Source organism: Peromyscus eremicus, chromosome 1 (genome assembly GCF_949786415.1).
Source record: "Peromyscus eremicus chromosome 1, PerEre_H2_v1, whole genome shotgun sequence".
Lineage (NCBI taxonomy): Eukaryota > Metazoa > Chordata > Mammalia > Rodentia > Cricetidae > Peromyscus > Peromyscus eremicus.
In genome coordinates this window covers 170540439-170565612 of record NC_081416.1, presented here as the reverse complement: position 1 = coordinate 170565612, position 25174 = coordinate 170540439, and the positions used below count along the sequence as shown (strand labels likewise).

Sequence of the window (25174 nt, the reverse complement as noted above, 5' to 3'; positions counted from 1 at the left end):
CTTTTGGCCAAGGATGCAGAGGCAAACAGTCAGAGGATCCGTGGAGCTGGCGAGGGGAGACGTGGCTGTGGCTTGTTACTTTGTCTCTGATCTTTAAGCATGCACCCTAATGTTTGGCTTTGTTTTTTTGTTTTGTTTTGTTTTGTTTTGTTTTGTTTGTTTGTTTTGTTTTTATTCTGAGACCTTTTAGAATTCGAACACCAGTTTGAAGACTAAGTCCATTTCAAGAGCACTCAGAATCCGTGGCTTATTCCAAAAAGCCACTTGCGGCCTGAGAAATCACCCAGCATGCCTAATCAGGGAGACGACTGCTATTTTTACTTCTACTCCACATGCACCAAAGGCGACAGCTGTCCATTCCGTCACTGTGAAGCCGCGCTAGGAAATGAAACTGTTTGCACACTCTGGCAAGAAGGCCGCTGTTTTCGACGGGTGTGCAGATTTCGCCACACGGAAATTGACAAAAAACGAAGTGAAATTCCTTGTTATTGGGAAAATCAGCCAACGGGGTGTCGAAAAATAAACTGTGCTTTCCATCACAAGAGAGGTCGTTACATTGAGGGAGTGTTCCGACCTCCAAGCAAAACTGTGTTGCCCCCTGGGCCTGAGCTGCAAGAAGTAAAGGCTAGCCAGCTCACAGATCGACAGAACAAACTGTGGGTCCCGTCTAATCCCTCCCCTCAACTGCGGCCTGTAACGGAAGTAGCCAGCTCAGGAAGTGTTCCTAGGCACCCCCATCCACCCATTGTAATCAGTCTTGCGGAAGATGATGAAGACGATGAGGATCAGTTTTCCGAGGAGGACGATGGAAGCAAAACACCTGCCCTGCAACCAACTCCTGAGGTTCATAATGGAATACGAGTGGCTTCTGCCCGGGAACCCGGAGTCAGTTTAAAGCAAGGTGAATGTTTGAATTTTGGAATAAAAACTCTTAAGAAAATTACATCAAAGAAAATGGAGGAAAAATCCAAGAAGCAAGGTGGCTCCTCGGGAGTTTCCACAGCTTCATATTACCCTCAGCCCAATTCAGGCCCTGAAAAGGAGAATGTTTGGACTGTAGTGAGGACAGTAACTCTATCCAGCAAACAAGAAGAGCCTTTGGTTAGGTTGCCTCTCACTGAGAGACTGGGGAAACGAAAATTTTCAGTAGATGGTGACAGTGGTCCCCCATTAAAGCGAAGCCTTGCACAGAGGCTGGGAAGAAAGGTGGATGCTCCAGAAAATAACACTGATAAAGCACCAAAGAACGAGAGACTTAACAAAGCTGGTGAGATCCACGTGAAGACATTGGAAGAAATTCTTCTTGAAAGAGCCGGTCAGAAACGCGGAGAATGGCAAACCACACTAAAAACACAAGAACCTTCCCGGATGGATCAGTCTCCATCAGGAACAAAAAGCTCTTCCTCAGTGCAGATCAAAACCTTCTCGGAGGTCCTGGCTGAAAAGAAACATCGGCAGCAGGAAGTGGAGAGACAGAAATCCAAAAAAGATACAAGTTGCCCCATGTCGACAGCAGATACTGAGTGAAGAAGACAATGAGTCTGTTACCTGTCGCTGTCAGCAAAGGACAACCCGAGGAGGCTGCGGGAAGAGCCACCTCTATGCAGGGGGTGCACATGAAGACTATAGAAGAAATCTCTGAAGTACAGGTAAACTCTAAGAGCAGTGCCAGCTCCTGGCCTCAAGCCGAGGCTATCCCAGGGGCAAAGAGTCTGCTCAGCATCGCCAAAAGAGCAGGTGCAAAAGAAGAGAAAAACAATACTTGAGCTTGAAGACAGTGACATTGCTTCTCAGAGCAGTGTGACTAAGACAGAGATTAATGAAGCTTCAGATGAGACCTAAGTGATAGCACAAAGATCCCAGCCAATAGATGTGACACTGTCAGAGAGAAACAGACTGAGAAAGGACAGGAGACAGGCACCTCACTCACAGGAGAAGCCAGCCTTGACACCTGTCCTGGGAGACCGAGACTTGTACTATACCTGAGTGGTGGGGAAGCCAGTGCTCACTGTTATGTGGGGATACATTGTGTACCCTAATAAAGCTTGCCTGAGTGTCGGGGACTAGGGGGGTCCAGCCCTCCACAGTCCCCTCCCAGGGTCCGGGAATAATCTACAACCAGATGATAATTAATCTCTGATGAAAGGAAATGAATCTATGTACACCAAACTCCTTAGTCCATACACTTTATTATTCTATGATGGTTCTCTCTCTACATAGCTTCTGTTCTGCTCTCATGCCTAGCTCCTTTCTTGCCTGATTTCTCTCTATATTTATCTACTGCTCCCTCCAAGTTCTATCTTAATTCTCTCATCTTAATTCTGCCTCATCTAGGCCCTTTTCATCTTGTTCTTACCCAGCTAGTACTTCCCCATCTGACTCTTCCTCATCTTCCATCTCGTCCACATGTTCTCTCTGGTCAAGATCCTCCTTCTCCTTCTCCATTCTCCATCTCTCAGTTCTCCACACCTCTCTTCCTTCCATCTCCTTATACCTCTAAGTTCTATTCTAAGTCTCTCTGGAATCCAGTTATAAACCCAAGCAATAGCAATCCCCTGGTTGAGCAAGGTCACCAGGCTTGAATTCTACGGGGTCATAAAGGTAGGTAAGAATTTTCCTCAAGCAGTGACCACCAGGCTTCCAGGGTCAAACGGAGGGGTGATAAGAATCACATAGAGGGGCAGTAATTGTTAATTATCATTTGCAACCCAAAAGGGAAGTGACTAATGAATTAACTAAAGGCTAAATTTGGGTAATATCTAAGAAGAGGGATCTTATGTGCTCAACTATAGTCTTAAACATGATTGGCAGAAAATGTTAAGAATCTATAAGTTGCTAGGTCAACGGGAAAAAATAAAACTGTCTTCTTTTTTCCTGTGGTTCCTATCTCTCCAAGCTATCTGCCATTTTCCTGCAGGGTAGGGAAAAATGTGCTCAGTTGCTAGGCAACCTATGTACAGCTAGATGCCTCTGGTGATAGTTAAAGGGAGATCTGGAACCAGAGGTAAGATTTGGGAAAGGAAGAAGTTAAGCTTAATTGGCACATCCGCCAGGCCTTCTCAAACAGGTAGCCTGGATGCTTAAGTCTGTTCTTAGAGAGTATAGAGGTATCTCTGATAAGGTACTTTCCTCTGTCTGGGTATGGACCCAGCCGGATGCTGCCAATGATGATAATTACAAGGAGGCTTGAACTGGGGTTTGGGCTGAGCATAGCTGTCAGCACAGAAGGTTATCTAAATATTCCTAGAAGTGGTTAGGCAAGGAGTTAGCGGTCTATAAAGTTAGTAAGGCTGTAAGAAAGGAGGGTCCGAGCTAAATCGTGTAAAGGCTATTACTTAACACCTGACCTAGGTGGTGTCTCCTTGTGGAATTTACCTTAAATCAGGAGACTTGCATGTGGACTGTTATTACTGCTAGTCCTTGAAAGTGGCTAAGGGAGATATCTGATTCCAGAGGAAGGCTTTCCTGATGAGGCTGTTCTCCAAATACCTTAAATGTGTATGTCCAGAGAGTGATCAGTCCACACTGTTAGCCCTTCTTAGGGAAAAATCAATTGGGAAAACTATGAAGGCATACATGATTTTCGTAACAGAATACAGCTGATATATAACAAGCCAAATGACACCAAAAGCAGGCCTCCATGACAAATTCGGTTCAGTCCTTTCCTGCCATCATGGAAGAAACTCCTTCTCAGAGCAATTAAAGAACCTAATGCACCCAGCGGTGGTGGCGCACGCCTTTAATCCCAGCACTCGGGAGGCAGAGCCAGGCGGATCTCTGTGAGTTCGAGGCCAGCCTGGTCTACAAAGTGAATTCCAGGAAAGGCGCAGAGAAACCCTGCCTCAAAAAACAAAAATGGGAGAAAAAAAAAAGAACCTAATGCATATTGTAAGAAACCATACTGCTCTGGATGGTAGAACAGCTATAGAAGAGAGAATGAAAAATCAGGAGAAACTATAAATCAAAATTGATAAAGATTATATAGGGAACAACCTCCCCAAAGTTAGGGTTGGGGAAGGGTTTTGTTTTTGTCTTTCAGGAGAATGAAGGCTGAGGAATCTGAGGACCTCTGGACAAACGAGACATCTGAAGGAAAAGGACAAACCATCCAGAAAATAGTGTCCCAAGAAAAAGAGTAAATTGGCCTATTGGTATATCACATATCTAACAGGATAAAATTTCGTAAGTCTCCCTAAATGTTTGTTTCTGCTGTTCTCTATGATAAGATGTTTATACCTAATAAGCCTCGGCTGATGCAGCAATCCAAATCAGACCAAATCAGACCAAATTAGAAAAAGCCCCAGCTTAATGGGTAAAGCATTCCCAGGTGATTCTCCGGCCTCCCAGAGAGAAGACAGGGACGAGAGACTGGAAAACCACATGTCTGTTTTCTGGGATGCAGCTTAAACACCCGTGGGAGTGGTCTTGAGCATCTCTTGGGGAGGAGCTGTGTTTGGTGGGCTTTAAAGGGGCAGGTTTGGGGAAAGAGACGGGGGAGGGGAGTTGAGGTGGATCTTCCACGAGAACACTCTACAGACACATAACGCAAATGGTCTTTATGTAGTCCCAGCTCAATTAAAAATTAAAACTGGCCTTGGAGTTGCAGTGTGGCTCTCTCCTCTAAACCCAAGCATGCTTATTAAAAGGAAAATCCAAAATCTCTGTTTCATGTCAGAAAAGCCACCTGATATGGGACAGAAGAAAAACCAAAGTAAGGGACTATTCTATTGCTATTAATCTCATAATTCTTTGGTTTTATTTTGACTCTTTAAAAGCTTTCTTAAGGTATGAATTTTATATCAAAATGTATAAGATTTATATATATGTGTATGTATTTTAAACTTTTGTCATGATATTAATAGTCATATAGAGTACTAACTAGTTCTAGAAAAAAGCTTCCTGTACATGATTTTGGGTTTGAGTCTATTAGTTTTCTGCAGGGAATCGTGATCACACCTAACAGAGACTGTGAAGTCTCCAAAAAGATGATGGGACCCCACAATGACAATTCCATCAAGATGATGATAATACCACTAAGCTGACAAACACCACCCAAAGATCAGCTTTGGACTACAAACTGCTCAGGACAATTTCAAGATGGCTAGCTGATATGATCCAGCCTCATAGACTACTCCAGCAAGAACTTGAGACAAGCCTTGCATTTTCCCATTATGCAGAGACTGGACAACAAATGATACAGCTACCTCTCCCAGGACTTGACAGTTAACCCAAAATTTTTCTTTTCAGGATTCCCTAAAGATGCTGTTGCTCCCAGACAACAGGACGTAATTTTTTTTTTCAAGACAGGGTTTCTCTGTGTAGTTTTGGTGCCTATCCTAGATCTTACTCTGTAGACCAGGCTAGCCTCGAACTCACAGAGATCTGACTGGCTCTGCCTCTGGGATTAAAGGCGTGCACCACCACCACCACCACCACCACCACCACCACCAGGCCAAAGGGGGCTTTTGATTGCTGGACTTCAACACTTTGATAGCTGGACCTTGGTAGTCAGCCTCAGGAGGAGGAAGTGGCCAAATAAGGGAGTAGACCTTGGGGGCTAGCTTTAGGAATGTAATCTAATGGGTTTTTAGCAAGGCAGAGGGAATGGGGAGGGGCAAGGCCTGCCAGAGCCACATGTTTGAGTGGACTAATGTCCCTTCACTGATGATGCTGTTGCTGGAAGAATACGGACTTTGGGACTTCCGGACTAGAAAGTGGTTGGACACTTTAAGTGGGGCTTAACAAGCCGTCTTAGTAGAAACATGGACGGTAGTGCAGAGGGAGATGTGAACTGTGGGGGCCCAGTTCAAGAAGTTTCAGAGGGGAAGAATACTAGTAAGCGGCCTAAAGACTATTCTTGTGGTATTTTTAGAAAAGAATGTGGCTGCTTTGGGCCCTGGTCCTAAAAATCTGCCTGAGGCTAACTTGAGTTTTTGATGGTGTGGACAGAGGAGATTTCATGACAGTCCAGTATTGACTGTGTCATGCGATTATTAGTGGTCACGCTCATGGAGATCTATAATGAAAAGGAGCAAGCTGGGCAGAAAGAAATATAAAATGTACAGTAGGAGAAAAGGGCCACCAGGAAGTGTAATGGAGTTAAGTCCAATGTTTAAGGAGATTAAAAAAAAAAAAAAAAAGATGCTAAATGAAATAAAGGGAGTGAGGACCTCTGACAAGACCCCACCCAGATAAACTTTCAATCTGTGAAAAGGAATTAAAGAAAAGCTTAAGCAGGGCTGGAGAGATGGCTCAGAGGTTAAGAGGTCCTGAGTTCAATTCCCAGCACCCACATGGTGGCTCACAACCACCTGTAATGAGATCTGGCGCCCTCTTCTGGCCTGCAGGGACACATGCAGATAGAACACTGTATACACAATACATTTAAAAATCTGTAAAAAAGAAAGAAAGAAAAGAAAAGCTTAAGCAGGTGCTAGAGAGATGTCTCAGTGGTTAAGAGCACTGGCTGCTCTTCCAGGGGAGGAAAGTTTGGTCCCCAACAACCACATGGTGGCTCACAATCACCTAGCATGAGATCTGATGCCCTTTTCTGACATGTAGATAGAGTACTCATATACATAAAACAAGCAAATCTTTAAAAAAGAAAGAAAGAAAGAAAGAAAGAAAGAAAGAAAGAAAGAAAAGGAAGAAAGAAAGAAAGAAAGAAAGAAGGAAAGAAAGAAAAGTGCCAGGCAGTGGTGGTGCACACCTTTCATCCCAGCACTCGGGAGGCAGAGGCAGGTGGACCTCTGTGAGTTCGAGGCCAGCCTGGTCTACACAGCGAGATCCAGGACAGGCACCAAACTACACAGTGAAACAAGAAAAGAAAAAAAAAAGGAATGAAAAACTTAAGCAGTGAAGGAAACCACCAACCACAGAAAGGAGGGGGCCAAGTAGCAGCCTCATCAAGCAGCAGAACTTGGCAGCTTTGGCCACGTGATTCTGGCTGTAGAGTCAAGGATACAAAACAGGGGTTGTAGAAACTCGCTCTGCAGCTAAGGAAAAGCCACTGAGGACAGGCATGTGTCAGCGGTGTCCCTGCATGGAGGCCCAGAGAAGCCCTTGCATGAAGCCGTGAAGGTGAAACCTGGATGGCCTTGGAGAACCCAACATGTTAGAGATGTCAGAGCCTTGGGATGCCCGCTGAGGAGAGCTGCCAACAGGAAGTGGCCCCTGAGAGAAGTGTGTGGCAGTCAGCAAGGCTCAAAGGAGCTGGAGATCTGAAGAGGGCTTTGGCATCAGACATGGAGAAGCAGAGTTTGGAGTTCGCCCAGCTGGTTTCCAGTCTTGCTTTGGTCAGTATTTCCTCACTGTTCTCCCTTTCCTCCCTTTTGTATGGTAATGTATGTCCTGTGCCATTGCATGTTGGAAGTATGTGATCTGCTTTTTGATTTTGATTTTACAGGGGATTACAGAGAAGAGATTGTCATGAGTCTCAGAAGGAACTTTGAACTTAGGATTTTGTGTTTGTTTGTTTGGTTTGGTTTGGTTTGGTTTGGTTTTTCGAGACAGGGCTTCTCTGTGTAGTTTTGCGCCTTTCCTGGAACTCACTTTGTAGACCAGGCTGGCCTCGAACTCACAGAGATCCGCCTGGCTCTGCCTCCCGAGTGCTGGGATTAAAGGCGTGCGCCACCACAGCCCGGCGAATTTAGGATTTTTAAACATTGTTGAGGCTGTGATAGACTATGGGGACTTTGGAAGTTGGACTGAATGCAGTTTTGCATTACGGTATTGCCACAGGCCTATGGGGGCCAGGGAGTGGAATGTGAGATGCCCCCCGCCACGGGCTCATATATTAGAATGCTTAGGCACCAGGGAGTGGAACTCTTTGATAGAAAGATTAGGAGGTGTGGCCTTGGAGGAAGTATGTCACTGGGGGTGGATTTGAGGTTTCAAAAGCCCATGCCCTGCCCAGTCTCTGTCTGCTGCCTACAGATGGGGATGTAGCCCTTAGTGACTGCTCCATGTCTGCCTGCAGCCATACTTCTCGACATGATGAAAATGGACTCTGAAACTGTAAGCAAGACCCCAATTGAATGCTTTCTTTCTTTTTTTTTTTTGGGGGGGGGTTGAGACAGGGTTTCTCTGTATAGCTTTGAAGCCTATCCTTGAATTTGCTCTGTAAACCAGGCTAACCCCGAACTCACAGAGATCCGCCTGGCTCTGCCTCCCGAGTGCTGGGATCAAAGGCGTGCGCCACCACCGCCCAGCGAATGCTTTCTTTTATAAGCGTTGCCTTGGTCATGGTGTCTCTTCACAACAGAACAGACTAAGACAACGCCACTCCCTGATGACTAGACATCCAAATATATAAGCCTGTGGGGACCATTCTTACTCAAACCCCCACAGTGGGCATGCTTGTCTTCCAGCAGTCCCTCTACCCATGGAGCTGCACCCTCAGCCTAGTTAACTTTTTTTTTTCTCCCTTTGAGAAAGGATCACTTGTAACTCAGAGTATCCTTGAGCTCATCATGTAGCCAAGGATGACCTTTGAACTACTCCTGATCCTCTTGTTCTCCTCCCCACCCCTCCACCTCCCACCCCTCCACCTCCCACCCCCCCCCACCCCCGTATTGGAATTACTAATGTGTGCCACCAAATCTGGCTTAACACTTTTTCAAAAACTTAAGGTCACATTTATTTAGAAGCAGACACACGCCACTGTGCTGTAGAGGACAGAGAACAGTCTACCATGTGGGTCCTGGGGATCGAACTCAGGTCTTCAAGCTTGGTAGCAAAGTCTTTGGCCACTGAACCATTTTGCTGGCCTTAACATCTTAAAAAAGAACCATGTAGCTTGAGCATGGTGGTGTACACCTTAAATCCCAGCACTGGATGAAGGGGAGGCAGAGGCAGTTGGATCTCTGTGAGTTCGAGGCTAGCCTGGTCTGCAGAGTGAGTTCTAGGACAGCTGGGGCTACACAGAGAAATCCTGTCTCAAAAAAGCCCAAAAACAAAAGCAAAACATATATAGCTGGATATAGTGGTGCACACCTGTAGTCTAGGAGCTTGAGAGACTGAGGCAGGAGGATCACCGACTAAGGCCAACCTGGGCTATACAGTGAGATCTAGGCTTAAAAAAAAAAAAAACTGAAATAAGTTGATAAAAACTCTAGCTGTGGTTTCATGATTCTATGGAACATGATGAACCTCCGACTCTGCATCGGGAAAGTGGGCGGAATTCTCCTTAAAGTAACGTTTCCTTAGCGCCTGCCTTTTGAAAGTTTGTAATCCTTACCGGACCCACCTGTCTGAAACCCCCTTGATCTGTTTTCTAGCCAGGGGGGGTCAGGCTGAAGACAAAGTTAGAAGTAAACAGGACGGCGGACCCCTGCAGGGCCAGGCTTGGGCCGTCACCCCTACATAGTAAACACAGGTCAGTTTCACCTCCGGTGGTTTCCTCTCAAGTCTACCACCCAAGACTGGGCTTTTCTAAAGAGGTGTCTGCAAACAGCCAAAAAGTTAACCGCAACAGAGGCCCAGGAGGAAAGGTAGGCAGAGCTGAGTAACGAGATGAGATGTGAAACTGGGAGAAATGAATAATAGTTACTACTGAGTTCTGCAAGCCTGCCTTTCCTTTCCCAGCTACCGGACCCTCAACTAAAGAGATCATGGTCAAGAATCAGGATCTGGCTCTGCCACGCACAGGAGGCTCAGCAACCCCCAACAACACACACACACACACACACACACACACACACACACACAGCCTAATGCTTTGCAGACCAGCCTGGATTCAAACTCAGGGAGCCACCTGCCTCTCCTTCGTATTTATGCCTCCCCATAGATTAGAACTCATGACCTTCCTGTCTAAGCCTCCCTGACCCTGGAATTAACAGACTTGACCCACCAGGTCTCCACTTCTGATGTGGTATTATACTGAGCCTGTTCTGGACCCCCTCATCAGAAGCCTTGCTCTCCCATACAGCAACCAGTGTCTCTTCTGCCCGGGAGGTTGTCCCTGTTGGAAATATTGGTGGTATTATTCTGTGTGAAAAGCCAGTGGTTCAGACATCCCCTCACTGCAGGCACTGCACCTCAGTGTGCACCTACATTAGGCAGGTCTCACCTAGCTCCCCTGGTTCCCTTGCTTTGAGATGGCCCCTGTGTAGCCAGGCTGGCTTTAAACCCGGGGCAACGCTCCTGCCTTTGCTGGGATTACAGCACCTCCTTGCTCATCCACCTTGACTACATTCCATATGCAGGTTCAAAGGGCTTGGGTCCCAGCTAGCCACATAGCTTTGACTCCAGCCTCTCTGGAACCTCTCTCCGCTCATCTGTAAGATGGGACCACGACGGTGTTTTTGCCTTTCTGTACCGGTCTTCACTGTAGCCCAGGCATCAAACCCAAGAGCCTTGTGAGAGCTAGGCTTGTGACCATGTCACCCTGCCTAGCTACGGTGACAGTTCCAAATGTGTTTATTTCTGTGTAGCTACACAGGCATGCATGCTGGAGGTCAGAGGAAAACCTGAAAGTGGGTTTTGAGGATTGAACTCAGGTCCTCAAGCTTGTTGGCCAGCACCTTTACCTGCTACCTGGCCCTACAATGGATTTTTGTTGTTGTTGTTTGTCAAGACAGGGTTTCTCCGTGTAACTGCCCTGGCTGCCCTGGAACTCACTCTGTAGCCCAGGCTGGCCTCGAACTCACAGAGATCTGCCTGCCTCTGCCTCCCAAGTGCTGGGATTAAAAGACGTGCACCACTATGCCCCACTTACAGTTGGTTGCATACCAACCCGGCACAGTGGTACACACCTGTAACCCCAGTACTTGGTAAGTACAGGCAAGAGGATCAGAAGTTCAAGGTCATCCTCAGCTACGCAGAGAGTTCAAAGCCAGCCTGTGCTATGTGAGATCTTACCTCAAAAATAAACACATTGAGGGTTGGTTTTAGCTCCGTGGTAGAGTGCTTGCCTAGCAAGCTCAAGGCCCTGGGTTTGGTCCTTACCTGGGGTTGGGAGGTGGAGGTTGGGGGCAGAAACCAAAAAATCACATACACGTAGGTGTCAGTTCCAACTCGGCCATCTCCCCAGTTTGTGACCTTGGGTGTGCTCCTTCTCGTCTCTGAGCCTCATACCCTCTGTGACACGGAAGGAACAGAGTCCTCACCTCCTTGCCTGACAATGGCCTCCAAAGAATCATGCTTGTAAAGCACCAGGCACCGTAAGTACTTGTCAGCACTTGTTCGGATCCAGTTTGTCCATGCTGTGTGACTCCAGACCAATGAAGTTCCCTCTCTGAACTTCAGTTACTGGTCTGCGACACAGGATCCTAGCTGGGCTCCCCTCGGGGAGCTGTGAGGATTCAGTCAGACCATGGAGGTAACTGTGTGGCAGTGTCTGCCTCACATTCAGGGCTACTGAGACGATTAGGGCCGAGCAGGCAAGACAGGCACAGAGGATAAAAGCCTTGTCTCCAAGCCCTGACAGCCTGAGTTCAAGTCTCATGACCCACGGTGGAAGGAGAGAATTGACTTCTGAAATCTGACCTCTGACCTCTGAATTTGATCCCCGGAATCCACTTGGGAGAAGGAGCTGCCTCCTGCAAGCTGTCCTCTGAGCCCCACGTATAAGCAGTGGCATGCCCCCCACTATTAAGTAAATAAACGTAATAAAAAATTAAGCTGGTCGTGGTGGTACATGTCTTTAATCCCAGCACCTGGGGAGGTAGATTCTGAGGGTTTGAGGCCAGCCTGGTCTACATAGCAAGTTCCAGGACAACCGGGGATACATAGTGAGACTCTATCATGAAAAACAAAACAAACGAGCAAAACAAAATAAATCAAAAATATTAAGTCAAATCTAAGGTTCTGGATGGTTCCGAGAGAAGGAAGGGGGATGTGAGAGTGGGCAACAGTCATAAGCAAAGCCCTAAACTGAACAGGAGGGAAACTGAAGCCCGTGGAAAGAGAAGGTCCTTTCCAGAAAACACAGAGTGCCTTGGAGGAGGGGCGACCTGGGAAATAAGCTACTTCCAATCTCCGTGGGAGATTGGAGCCAGACAAGAATCATGGGCTGGAAGTGGGCCCTTTAAATCTAAGCTCCACCTTTGCTTAGAGTTGTCTGTAGGGGAGTATTTATAAGGGGGTGTGCCTCCTCTCTGCTCCACACAGGCCTGGTGCTCCTGCCCTCTGACCTCACAGCCCCTGGCCCCAAGTCCCTCCCCAGTACCCACAGCCACCAGCCACATAGAGGTGTCATGGAGCTAGCACCCTTTGACATGTGGAGGGACTACTTTAACCTGAGCCAGGTGATACTGACTATAATCCAGGGCCGGAGCCAAAGGCTGGTGGGTAAAGGAGCTGAAGTTCCCACCCCCAGACCCCAGGAGAAGAGTGAACAGGAGCCGGGGGTCTCTGGGAGTCTGGCTACCCTATGCAACTTCTGCAAGCACAATGGAGAGTCTCGTCACGTCTATGCCTCACACCAGCTGAAGACACTGGAAGGCGTGGTGGTGTGTCCCATCCTGAGGCATTATGTGTGTCCCCTGTGTGGGGCCACCGGGGACCAGGCTCACACGCTCAAGTACTGTCCACTCAACAGCAGCCAGCAGTCCCTCTACCGTCGTGGTGGACGAAACTCCGCTGGACGCAAAGTCAAGCGATAAGTAAGACCCACGAGGTGCCTATCACCCACACCCCCAAGCCCTCCTTGCTCTGGCCCTGGTACCCTCCTCCCCTCTGCTCACCCAGCCCTATGGGGGTTCCTGGATCCCCCTGTTCTCTGTGCCTTCAGGATCCTGAAACATTGGCGGTTGCTGGCAGCCGGGTCCACCTGTCTCAGAGATTCCTGACACTGTGAGAGCTGTTCTCCATGGACCCTGCAACGTGGTGGCTTCTTTTGGATTGTGACAGCCTGCTGGTGATACTAAGCTAGCCTTGTTGACTTCTCAGATCCCCTGTAAATATCCCTTGGGGGAAACCCTTGGACTCTCCACCGTACAGAATCCCAGCGTGCTCTGACAGGCTAGTCGTCAGAATCTGGGGACAGTGCCAGAGATTGGCCGGGACCTGAGAACTTGATGTTGGTACTGACTGTGAGATCATCCATCTGTCTTCACCTTCTTCAGCATCTGCAGACCCAGGCTTCTCCATGGACCATTCAAGTTCCTTGAACATGCCATCCAGCAGGAACTGGAGGGTCAGGACCGTCTTGGAAGGCTGCAGGGCCTTTGTAGCTTCACAGGCTGCCTCAAGGGAGCTGAAGCTCCCCCTACTTCATTTCTAATCCCAACTCACTTTCTCCTGCCCCCAACCCCAATCATTGATGACCCCATATGTCCCCCAGTGAGAGACGTATCTCTCTTCCACCCCCAATCTTGTTGAGTGTGTTAAATCCATGTGAGTCCCACAGCCAAAGAGTCTAAGACCCGATGTGAACATGGCAACTGCTTAGATTGTAATTTTAGGGTCAAAGAACTCTAGTAGGACTTGTAAGTTATTTAGGAGTTGGGCTTCGAGATGGGATGAGGATATATGGGTGGGTGGGTGGAGCTCTGGTGAATAAAGAGTTTTAGAGTTAGACTTGTAACTCTGGTGTCTACAGTCTTTGAACGTGGTTGGCCCAGTTAGTGGGCTGCGCCTTTGGGTTCTGGGGGAGAGAGGTGAAGGAGACTGGGGGCTGCGTTTGCCTAAAACCTTGGGAACCATAGGAGGGCCAGGGAGGGATCTAGAATTGTCTCATATGTCCTCCAACACAGGATGTCTGGCTGGGACAGGTTCCCAGATACTTCTTAGCCTCCACCTAGACACTTTTTTTTTTAAAGACTTTGTGGAGCCAGGCAGTGGTGGCACAAGGCCTTTAACCCCAGTGCTGTCAGGAAAGTGCTTGCGTGGTGGCCCCATGCCTTTAATCCCAGAGCTCAAGAGGCAGAGGCAGGCAGATCTCTGTGAGTTCGAGGCCAGCCTGGTCTACATAGTTGAGTTACAGGGCAGCTAGGGCTATGTAAAGAACCCCTGTCTCAAAAAAAAGCAAAACAAAACAGAAACTGTGCAAAGGGTGGGGGAATGTGACACAGCATCCAGATGGTAGTTAGGTGATCGTCGGAGGAGTCCACTCTCTCCTACCATGTGGGTCCTGGGGACTGAACTCGGGTCTCAAGCGCAGTGGCAAGCACCTTTCACCCACTGGCCATCTCCCCTGTCCGCTAAGTCTTTTTCTTTCTTCCTTTTCCCCTCTCCTGTTCCCTAGATATTGAACCTAGGAATCTACAGCTCTGTTTACACAGGGGTTCTCCTCCTGCCTTATTAGCCTAGGAAGCACCAGGTCTGACTTTTGATAGATTTTAAACTTAGGGCTCCTGAACCCCATCACAAAACTTTTTTTTTTTTAAGTATAAACTAGGCATATGAACACCTTTAATCCTAGCACCTGGGAGGCAGAGGCAGAGGCAAGTGGATCTCATCTGTGAGTTCAAGGCCAGGCTAGTCTACAAAGCAAATTTGAGGACAGCCAGGGCTGTTACACAGAGCAGCCCTGTCTCCAAAAACTATATATATGTGTCTCTACTCGCAGCAGCACGGAGTGGTGGCACCCATGCCTTTAATCCCAGCACTCATGAAGCAGAACCAGGTGGAGCAGAACCAGGTGGATCCACCTGCAGGGGATCTCACCCTCTCTGGTATCCAAGGCACCACCACCCACACGTGTATACAAACAAAACTAAAATTCCCCCCCCCCTTTTTTTTTTCCGAGACAAGTGTTTCTCTGTGTAGTTTTGGTGCCTGTCGTGGATCTCGCTGTGTAGACCAGGCTGGCCTCGAACTCACAGAGATCCCGAGTGCTGGAATTAAAGGCAGACGCCACCACCACCCAGCTTTCCTCCCCCCCTTTTTTTTTATGTATATGGCCGTTTTGCCTGCTTGTATGTCTGTGCACCACATGCATGCCTGGTGCCAGCAAAGGCCAGAAGAGGGCATCAGATCCCTTGGTACTGGGGCTAAGGATGGTTATGGGCCCCACGTCTGGGTTTGGAGACCCAAACTCCGATCCTCATGGGAGAGCTCATAACTGCTGAGCCATCTCTCCAGCCCCTCCCCCGCCTCACTTCTTAATACACATGTCACCTGTTCCTTAAGTGTGGTGGCGGCACATACCTTGTCCTCTGGAGACTGCAGCGAGATTATTGCTGCAAATTCAATGCCAGCCTGGGATACCCTCAAGAACAATTTTTGGAAGTGAGCACAAACAGAGAAGGAAGTTTTGCCTTTTATGTGGATAGCACCTTGAGCGATGTGGGCGCTCATAAATAACTGTGCGGATGAATGAAGCACCGTTTACTCAATGCCCTTGCAAATGCTGGCACTGAAAAAAATTTCACAAGGCTAAACTCAGTCATCCAGCCATTCAGTTCATCCAACTGGTGCTCTTCATTCACTCCTGCTCGGCGCTTTTGATTAAAACGGGCCATGGCCAGGAGGATCGTCGTCCCCACCCTCTAAGACACTCCAGTCTTTGAACTCCCTTTCCGAGGAGGTGACGTCAAAACGTGAACAGGGGGCCTCCCAGGCGTGATTGGGAGGTTGCTGGGTTGCTATGGTTACCGCCTCTGCATGGGCGGGGAATATCTCCCGGGTGCCCCGCCTAAATCCGTAGGAGGTAGTTCCCGAGCGATCCTGCGCTGGGGCGTGATTGGGCGTGGGCAAGGAGGGTGCTTAACGCCCCCGTCCCCACCCACGCAGTTGTCATGGAAACTAAGCTCTACCCTCCTCCCCATCGCTCCCTCCCCTTTCTCTAACAAAAAAGACTTTTCGCATAGCGGAGAGAGTAGGCTAGAGGACTACCCAAAAAGAGGAAACTCCGCTCTGTCCTAGCGCTCACTCTAGCATCTCTCCTTCCTCTGCAGCGCCCGCACTGGGATTGAATCCTGGGTACCACCGCCGGCAAGGTGCCAGCGACACGCATGCGCGCTGTAGGTTTGCACATGCGCAATTGGGCACGAGATGCCCAGGGAACCTAGCGCAATGCTAAGTGTGCGGCTGCGCAGCCGTATCCTTCAGGTGAAGCAAGGCGAGGAGCAGTTCTGCGCTTGCGCCATGCAGAGAAGCTAGGCGCAGAGAACGCAGCCCTGGCTATCAGGGTGTCTGGAGACAGCCTTCGCCCAGCGCGCATGCGCCGTGGCTCTCGATGCTACTGGGGGCGGGGCCCAGAGGGGGAGGGAGAGGTGGGGGGGAGGGAAGAGGCTGCAGAAGCCGAAGCCCTGACCCACCGGCAGGCAGGGGCTGCGGCGGCGCGGGTGAGTGACCCACGGCCCAACTGGGTCCCCATCCTCTGCGCTCCATCACTCTTCCTGGAGTCCCAAAGAGCTTCGGGAGGTCCCTCCTCTTATCCAGGACCCCCGTTATCTCTAGCGCTCCCCTTCATTCCCGGCAATCCCAGCACCCCCATAATCCCTGCAGACCCTCAGCAGCCTTACCCAGAGGCTCCCCTCTCACCTTTATTCCTGGACATCCTCTCTCAGGGACCATAGAACAGACACCCCACTGCCCTGGGAGCCCCTTAGCGCTCCCCTCTGATCTGGATGCCCCCTGTCTACTGCATTGCCCAGTTGGCACCACTTCAAAGCCTCATGCGTGTTCGACCCCCGGGGTATCCCCGATTCTCTTTCCTTTTCCTGTTCCCCTGCGCCCCCGTTCTCCTCTAACTCCTGCAGCGACACCCTTTCTTCCTTCCACTTTTGCTCATTTCCCTCCATCCTTCCAGACCGTCCCCCAATACCCATCAACTCCTCCGCGAGGCATTCGGCGGCCGCGTGAAGCACAAGATGGGCACTGGGCGGGTATCACCTACGAGTAAGCACCTTTGATTGCACTCAGCAGCTCGCCGCTCCCACCACCACTTTTGCACAGGGGACCGGAGGAGCCCGTGTCGGGGCGACACGGGGACACCGAGCCCCCGCCAGCGCTGTTCACCCTTTGCCCGCAGAGCCGGCGCCCCCCATGCGCCAGGCAGCCGATCGGTGGCGTCTGGGGGCGCCATGGCCTCGGCGACCGCGGCGGCGGCGGCACCGGGCGAAGCGGAGGAGACCACCCGGCTCCGCAAACCGCGGTTCTCCTTCGAGGAGAACCAGATCCTGATTCGGGAGGTGCGCGCCCACTACCCTCAGCTCTACGGCGCGCAGAGCCGTCGGGTGAGCGTGGCCGAGCGGCGGCGTGTGTGGGACAGCATAGCCGGCAAGATCAACGGCATCACCAGCTGGAAGCGCACGGGCCAGGAGGTTCAGAAGCGTTGGAACGACTTCAAGCGCCGCACCAAGGAGAAGCTGGCCCGAGTGCCGCACTCCACGCAGGGCGCGGGGCCCGCTGCCGAGGACGCCTTCTCCGCGGAGGAGGAGACTATTTTCGCCATCCTGGGGCCGGGTGTGGCGGGGCCCGGGTCTGGCGCTGGGGCTGAGGAGTCCCCGGCAGCTGCCTCCTCACAGCCGCAAGCTCCGACCGCTGGTACGCAGCGGTATGTGCTGTCGGAGGACCGCAGGCAGGATCGACGGGCAGGTGAGTCTCAAAGTCACTCCTTTAACAACTGCAAACACTTCTAACGCCTGCTGTACGCAGTCCACGCCCAGATCCTTCGGGTGTGTTCGTCACATTCTCCTAAAAACGGTGGGAGGTGGGTGCTGTCGCCCCCGTTTTAGAGCTAGGGCGTTAAGGTCAAAGAGAAGGATATGATTTAGACGTGGTGGCAATGGGCCTAATTCTAGCACTTGGGAGGTGAAGGCTGAAGAAAAAAGTTCAAGGCTAGTCTGTGCTACAGCAGACCTGGTTCAAAAGAAGGGTGAGGAGGGGTCGTCTGGGGGTGCCCAGTTGGTAGAGTGCTTTCCTAGCTTGCAGGGGTTCCTGGGTCGGATCCCCCAGCACTGCATAGATCGTGTGGTGGCACATGACTGCAATCCCAATACGCTGAAGTTGTTGACAGAAGACCAAGGTTATCTGTGGGTGCGTTGTGAGTTAAAGGCAAATCTGAGCCCTGTGAGACCCTCATCTCTCCAAAAATAATAATGATTTAAAAGACAGAGAAAAGAAAGCGGATGGGCTCTGGTGGTTGGGCAGCCACTTGGTAATTGTCAGAGGTAGGCATGGAAGCAGCCCTGGGAGGCCTGGCTCAGGGATGTCAGCAGCAGCCAGGCAAGATTTCAGTGGGCGGGGCCGGCCTCGGCTCCCAGCTCCCGTGGAGGATGGGGCAGGAGGATGGGGACCTCATTGCCTGCCGTGGGCTGCTGTGTGAGTTAAGTAGCCGTCTGGGAATGTTCCGGAGACCCTGCCGCAAAACAAGAGCAGAAAGAGGGCAGGTTACTGCTAGAGTGCCCGGCCAGCATGCACGGGGCTCTAGAGTTCATTTCCGGCCCTGAAAATAAAGAGCGAGATGGGTAGGGGAGAATTCTGTGCAGGGGAGTGCCTAGAGGCGGAGTCCAGGCTGAGTGTTAACCAACGTGTCACTGGATGGCGTCATCCCAGTGGGTTAGTCCGAGTTCACTTCTGCTCCTGCCAAACACAGATAAAAAAAGTTTCCCCCTCCAAGGGTTTCTGTGAGAACTTAGTAAAGCAGTACAGGCCAGTTGCTTGCTCCGGTGTCTCTGGAGTGCATGGCTAGCTTGTGATGTAATGGTCAACCGGTTGAGGTCCATACTGCTTCTCCACTGTAAATGAAAGACTTGGAGAAGTCTGGTGACTTCCTCAAGGTCGTGCCTGAAGAGCTGCCGTGGAGACGTCCCTCCTGCTCAGCCTTCACTCTGGATTTTTTTTTTTTTCTTTCAGCAATCTCTCTTCCTTTCCACCTTGGGTTCTTGGGATTGAAGTCAGGTCAGGTTTGCACAGCAGACATCTTTAGACGCTGAGCCATCTCACTGGCCCCTTAGCTATTCATATGATTCAGAGAGGTTCATTTCCTTACTCGAGGTCGCACAGCAAGTAAGCAGTGAGATGTTGAACGGTATCTATGCCCGACTACTAGTGTAGTCGTTGCCCGTTAACCACTGGGAAGTTAATGGGAGGCACAGAAGGCAAGCACATGGGGCTTGTAAGTCAGGGTCAAGAGCTGGAACTCAGGCAGAGGAAATGTGGGAGCCAGGAAACTGCCAAAAATCCAACCTGTGTTCTCAGTTGGAATCAGCTTTCTTTCTGTAAAGTGGTCTCATCGGACCAGGACAGTGATAACAAAGTTTGTCACATGTTCGTGTGTTGTGTGTGTGTGTGTGTGTGTGTGTGTAGGTATGCGTGTTTGCAGGTATGCGTGTTTGCATGCATGCCTGTGGATGGAGAAGCCCAAAGTTACAATGTCCGGAATTGTTATCACCTCTCTCACCTTACTCTTTGAGGCAGAGTCACTGAGTCAAATCCAGAGCTCACTGGTGGGGCTGGCCTACCAGCCAGCTTGCTCTGGGGGGTTCCCCGTCTCCGCTTTCCAAGGCTGGCATGACAGCCTTGCTGCCATGCCAGCCCATCATGTGGACTCCGGGCCTCTAGATTCTGGTCCTCACATTTCCAATGAATCATTTCCTGAACTCCAACCTTGCTTTTTTAGATGTTGTTGGAAGCCATTTTATTCATGTTAAAGTACTCAATAAATGTTTATTGAGAGCCTCTTCCTGGGGTAGATGCTGAGATTCAGTGGAGGACAAGACAGATTCCTCTCCCTTAGGGAGCCGGTGTCGTTGGGGGAAACGTACCACAAATAGCCACATAATGCCACTGGACAGTAACTATTAACAAGAGAAATGAAGTCGGTTGAGAGGGTGTGAAGCCAGGCTCACCTTGAAATCCCAGCACTTGGGAGGTTGAGGAGAGAAGCTCTTGTTTTGAGGCTAGCCTGAGCTGCATAGAGAGACCCTGTCTAAACCAAAAAAGTTATTTAGAGTTATAGTGTGCTGTATAATGTGGAGAGTCTGGGAGGGCTTTTTGGAGGTGGTGAAACCAAGCAGGAACTTGAATTTAGATATATATCCACCAGATATATTTGTTTTGGCGTTTTGAAACAGGGTTTTTCTGTGTAGCCCTGACTGTCCTGGAACTTGCTCTGTAGACCAGGCTGGCCTTGAACTCACAGAGATCCGCCTGCCTTTGCCTCCTGAGTGCTGGGATTATAGGCATATATATGCTGCAGCGCCCAGTTTAAAAATAGCCTCTTAATGCTGTATAAATCACCCCAAGCCTGAGGTTGGCTGTTCTACATAGTGAATTCCGGGCCAGCCAGAGCTACAGAGCAACATCCTGTCTCCTGTTCCCCGACCAACCCCCCCCCCCCAAAAGCTACCTTTAATCTTAACACTCAGCAGGCAGAGGCAGGCAGATCTCTGAGTTTGAAACCAGCCTGGTCTACCGAGTGAGTTCCAGGACAGCCAGGGCTACACAGAGAAACTCTGTTTTGAAAAACAACAAAAGACACTTCCCCCCCCCCCAAAAAAAAAAAACTGAAATGAGGACCTGTGAGGTGGCCTAGTGGTTAAAGGTGCTAGCCACCAAGCCTGACAATCTTCAGTTCAGTCCCTGGGACTGACATAGTGTGCACAACATGGTATGTGTGCCTGAACCCCCACAAATACAAATAAATGAATAAATATACAATACATTTCTTTTAAAAAGTACAAAAAACAACATGGAAAAGAGGGCTGGGCCAGTAGCTCAGTGGTAGAGCCCCTGCCTAGAATCCACTAGTGATGGCCTGGGAGTGTGGCTCCGTGGTAGAGCCCCTGCCTAGTGTGTGTGAGGCCTGGAGTCCCATCCCTGGGCTGGGAAAACGGCAGCTTGCACAATGAAGCCTTGGCTAGTGGAGCTCACCTAGAGTGATTAGACAGACAACAGACATGGATTCCATGTCCAGGGGCAATGAGTGCTCAGAGTACTCACTTAGGGCTTAAGGCAGAGGAAGAAAGTCCTGGTAGCCACTTTAGATAACAGCCGAGAAATGTCTCCTTGAGATAAGACTAGAGCCTGGAGGCTACCACACCGGTTGCCCTAGGACCCTAGGCTGCCACTGATTTCCTGTCTGCCTCTATAGATAAGCACATTCTAGACATTCCTCGTTCGGGAAAACAGGCAGGGAAAGCAGGCAGCACGCAGTCCGCCCTGCCTCGATGCCTTCCTGGAGTCCGGCTGTGTTTTAGTAGTACCCCACCAGGCTGTGATGGTGGAGAAGAGACTGAGGGTGGGGGGCTCAGGAGGGAGAAGAAAAAAAACAGCCAGGTGTGGAGGTGCAGGCCTGTGGTCTCTGCTAATAAAGGAGACTGATGTAGATTGGAAGTTCGCGGCCAGTCTGGATCGTTAAGCAGAACCCTGTCTCAATGTCGTCAAGGGGAGCTGGAAGGATTGATGGCTTAGCAGTTAGCAGCGGGTACTGTTTACAAAGGACACAAGTTCAGGTCCCAGCACCCACAGCAGACACTCACAAACACCTGGAACTCCAGCCCCGGGGCCTCTGACCTCCAGAGCGTCTGCCCTCACATGCACTTACCCACACAGTCACACACATATACGGAATTAAACTTAAAATAAAAAATAAAAATAAAAATAAAAACCTTAGCTGGGCAGTGGTCGTGCACACCTTTGATTCCAAGCACTTGGGAGGCAGTGGCAGGTGGATCTCTTGAGTTCAAGGCCAGCTTGGTCTACAGAGTTCCGGGACAGCCAGGGCTACACAGAGAAGCACGGTCTGGAAAAGAAAAAACAAGATTAAATAATAAAATTAATTTTAAAATCTTAAAAAAAAATCAGGACTGGAGAAAAAAAACTCAGTTGGAAATGCTTGCTGCAGAAGTATGAAGTTCTGAGTTCAGTCCCCAGAACCCAGGCTAAAAAGTGAAATCCCAGCACTGAGGAGGTGGAGACAGGAGGACCCTGGGGCATGTTGGCCAGCCAGCCAAACCAAATCAGCACACTCCTGGTCCGGGAGAGACCCTACAGCCCACACACACATGCCTGCACACACCCCCTTGCACATCTGCGTGCGCACACACAGAATACTCCAGATAAAAGGCTGCTGGTGGCGTTTCATGGGACAGCACATCGCTAATGTGAATGAAACTCTGGTCCCACTCCAGGATGGGAAAAAAAGAATGGCAAAGGAAGGAGTTACTTTAGCCCCAGCAGCTGGGGAAGGATGGAGGCAGGGATGGATGTGAGAAGAAGTATGGGGGTGGGGCTGGGGCTCAGGAGCTCAGTTCAGTAGTGAGTTTGATGTGCCATCAGTGCACAGACTGTGAGACCCCCCCACTGGAGACACTCAAGAGCCCAAGGCTCCAGCTCAGCGAACAGGTTCAGGTCACCCAGGACCATAGTCCTCTCGCAGACTGTTCAAGTCCAGGAGTGTAAATCAAGTCCCAGACGAGTGGATGCTGGGAAGCGCAGCAGACGGTAACAACGCTAGGAAATCCTGCCCACCCACCCCCCACACCCACACCCACCCACACCCACACCCACACCCACACCCACACACACACACACACACACACACACACCCGCCTTCATGGCTGGAGAGAACTTCCAGAAGTATGACCAGTGTGCCAGCCACTCTGCCTCTCTCCAGGGACTCCAGCTGAGAGGTGCAGGGGTGAGTGTCTAGATGCTTCTGAGCTTTGGAGAGTCCACAGAGCCTCTTGCTACCTAGGGGAACAGCAAGACTTTCAAGGCTTTTGTCCTCTAAACCTGGCCACTAGATTCAATGCATTGATCCCTCTGCATCAGAGACTGATGATGTCACCGGCCTCTGTTCTCTGAAATGCTCTAACTTTGGCACTATTACTACTGTTTGTTTGTTTGTTGGTTTTTTTTTGTTTTGTTTTGTTTTTGTTGAGATAGGGTCTCTCTATATCCCAATCTTCCGGCTTCACACTTCAGAATACAAGTATTCCAAGCAAGAGCCTCTAGAGCTGTCCAGCTTTTGGCGTGTGTGTGTGTGTGTGTGTGTGTGTGTGTGTGTGTGTGTTTTCTGGGGTGGGAGAGGGCTTAGGGTGTTTTGTCATTGTTTTGCTGTTGTTTTTTAAGGGGGTGGATATGGTCTAATACAATCCAAGCTGGCCTTAAACTGTGTGTGTAGTGGATGCAGGCCTTCAACTTCTCAGTCTCTGCCTGCTTTGGCTTCCTAAGGACTGGGGTTAACAGGCATGTGCCAGCATGTCCGTAAAGCACAGTCGAGCCCGGTGTGGTAGAGCCCACTTGTAATACCTGTGCTCAGAACTGAAGTGAGAGGGTCAGGAGTTTCAGGCTAGCCTGCATCGGATGGAGAGACCCTGTTTCATCGATGGAGGATGGACTGAGAGATTGCTCTGGGGCCAGGAAGCCAGAATGGGACATGAAGCCTCGCAGGTTCATTATAACTTACCCAAGGTGTCTCTCTTTACAGATACCCCAGCCCAGAGCAAAGGGGGCTCCAGCAGCCCAGAGTCCTGGGCCCGACCCTCTTGCAAGTCCCCGGAAGCGAAGGAGCGTGAGTCCCCATCCCCTGCAGCCATGCAACCTGTCCAGCTGCCCCGCCTGGCCTTGTCTCCACCGCTCCCTGCCCCTCCACCGCCACCCACGCCGCTGGCCCAAGTGGCACCCTCATCCCCTAGTCCACCTCCTCCTCCTCGGCCCACCTCAGCCCCAGAACAGTCCCTGGACTTCCTGCGGGCTCAGCAGGAGACTGCCAATGCCATCAGGGAGCTGGCTGGCACCCTTCGGCAGGGACTGGCCAAACTGAGTGAGGCCCTCAGCGCCCTGTTACCCCTTCTGCCGGGAACCCCAGCTGACCCGCTGCCTCCGCCCCCACCGCCACCTCCGCCCCCACCTCCCAAGCCAGTCCTGCCTCCACCTGCCCCCAAGGTGGAGATTGCCGCCGAGCCTGTGTCCGTGGTAGCTGCAGTCGTGGATGGGGCTGTAGTGGCAGCTAGGGGAGTGATCATCGCCCCTAGGAGCGAGGAAGGGGTGCCCAAACCACCCCCAGCTCCACCACTTCCCCTCCACGACTCGCCACCACACAAAAGGAAGAAAGGCTTCCCTACACGGAAGAGGCGGGGCCGCTGGAAGTCTCCGTGAAATCTACTCCCGTCCATGCTCCTGCCTGCAACCCCTCTCCCTGCTTGGCGCAGTCGAGGAGGAAGATGCTCTTTGCCTATCCCAGCTGCACCCTGGCTTTCTGCTCTAGGGAAGTGAGCACCCCACTTCCTGTGCTAGTTAGTGCCTGATTCTGTGGGTGGGACACCCTCAACCCCTTTCTCTGGTACAGTGGTGTCTGCCTGACTGCCTCCTGTAACCCCAACTTCTAAGCCATCAATTTTATGTTGTTATATTGCCCCTTGTGGGGTGGGAGGGGACCTCCTGACTCTGCGACATGCCCCTTTGCTGTCCTTGAAGAGAAGCAGCGCGTGGGGGCCTCCCCACTCCCCCAGCCCAGACTTGGGAAGGGTTGGGGAGTTTGCTAGACAAATCAGAATGTAGAAAGCGGAGGACTTCAGGGAGAGGGGGGCGGGATTCTGACTGGGGAGGTGTAGGTTGGGTCCTCTGCCTCCCATTGCTGTGTACGGGCGTGTCTGACCTCCAGAGCTCAGCCCCCTTTTCTCCTCAGTGCTGACAAGATGTCAATAAACTTATTTTCATACAATTAACTTGAGGCTCCGAGAGGCCTTGGGAGTACAGCGTTTAGGACTGCTTCATCCTCTCCTGGTAGGCCACACCCTCCCAGAGGCCACACCTCCCGAATTTGCCTCTCTAAAAGCCTTAACTAACCTTGGTGTGGAAGCCCAGAGTGAAGGTTGTAATCCCAGCTACTCAAGGTGGCTGAGGGCAAGAAATCTTGAGTTTGAGGCCAGCCTGGACAACATAACGGGACCCTGTATTAAAAAAGAAACACACAGAAACTAGATATAATTAGGAGTTCATGTGGGCCTGTGTTAAGAGAGCAGCTTGATAAAGCAACTTGGGTGGGTAACTTGGGCAAGGACAGTAAATTGCCTGAAGGTCAGACTCCCAAGAAGTATACAGAATAAAATACAGGCTTTTATTAAGAGTTTTTAAGAACTTGTAGCAGGAGATCATGGCTCACACATGGAATTCCAGTAACAGGGAGGTTGACACAGAAGGATTGCCGTGAGTTCAAGGCCGGTCTGTTGGTTTGTTTTGGTTTTTGGAGACAAGGTTTCTCTACATAGCCCTGGCTGTGAGCCTTGAACTCCCTCTGTATACCAGGCTGGCCTTGAACTCACAGCGATCCGCC

The 25174-nt window shown here is 50.5% G+C and overlaps 2 protein-coding genes and 1 pseudogene across 2 annotated transcripts; all 3 read left to right on the top strand.

The window, feature by feature from the left end:
- The first annotated feature begins 288 nt into the window (after window positions 1-288).
- Window positions 289-2067, top strand: LOC131896402 (zinc finger CCCH domain-containing protein 11A-like; annotated as a pseudogene).
- Window positions 2068-12124: 10057 nt separating this feature from the next.
- Nanos2 (nanos C2HC-type zinc finger 2) lies at window positions 12125-13133 on the top strand. Its single transcript, XM_059253552.1, has one exon. It carries the CDS (start codon window positions 12198-12200, stop codon window positions 12603-12605), a length of 408 nt encoding a protein of 135 aa, XP_059109535.1. The 5' UTR covers window positions 12125-12197; the 3' UTR covers window positions 12606-13133.
- A 3031-nt stretch (window positions 13134-16164) lies between these two features.
- Mypop (Myb related transcription factor, partner of profilin) lies at window positions 16165-24566 on the top strand. Its single transcript, XM_059253551.1, has 3 exons — window positions 16165-16232; window positions 16700-17487; window positions 23327-24566. Exons 2-3 carry the CDS (start codon window positions 16974-16976, stop codon window positions 23995-23997), a joined length of 1185 nt encoding a protein of 394 aa, XP_059109534.1. The 5' UTR covers window positions 16165-16232; window positions 16700-16973; the 3' UTR covers window positions 23998-24566.
- The last annotated feature ends 608 nt before the right edge of the window (window positions 24567-25174 follow it).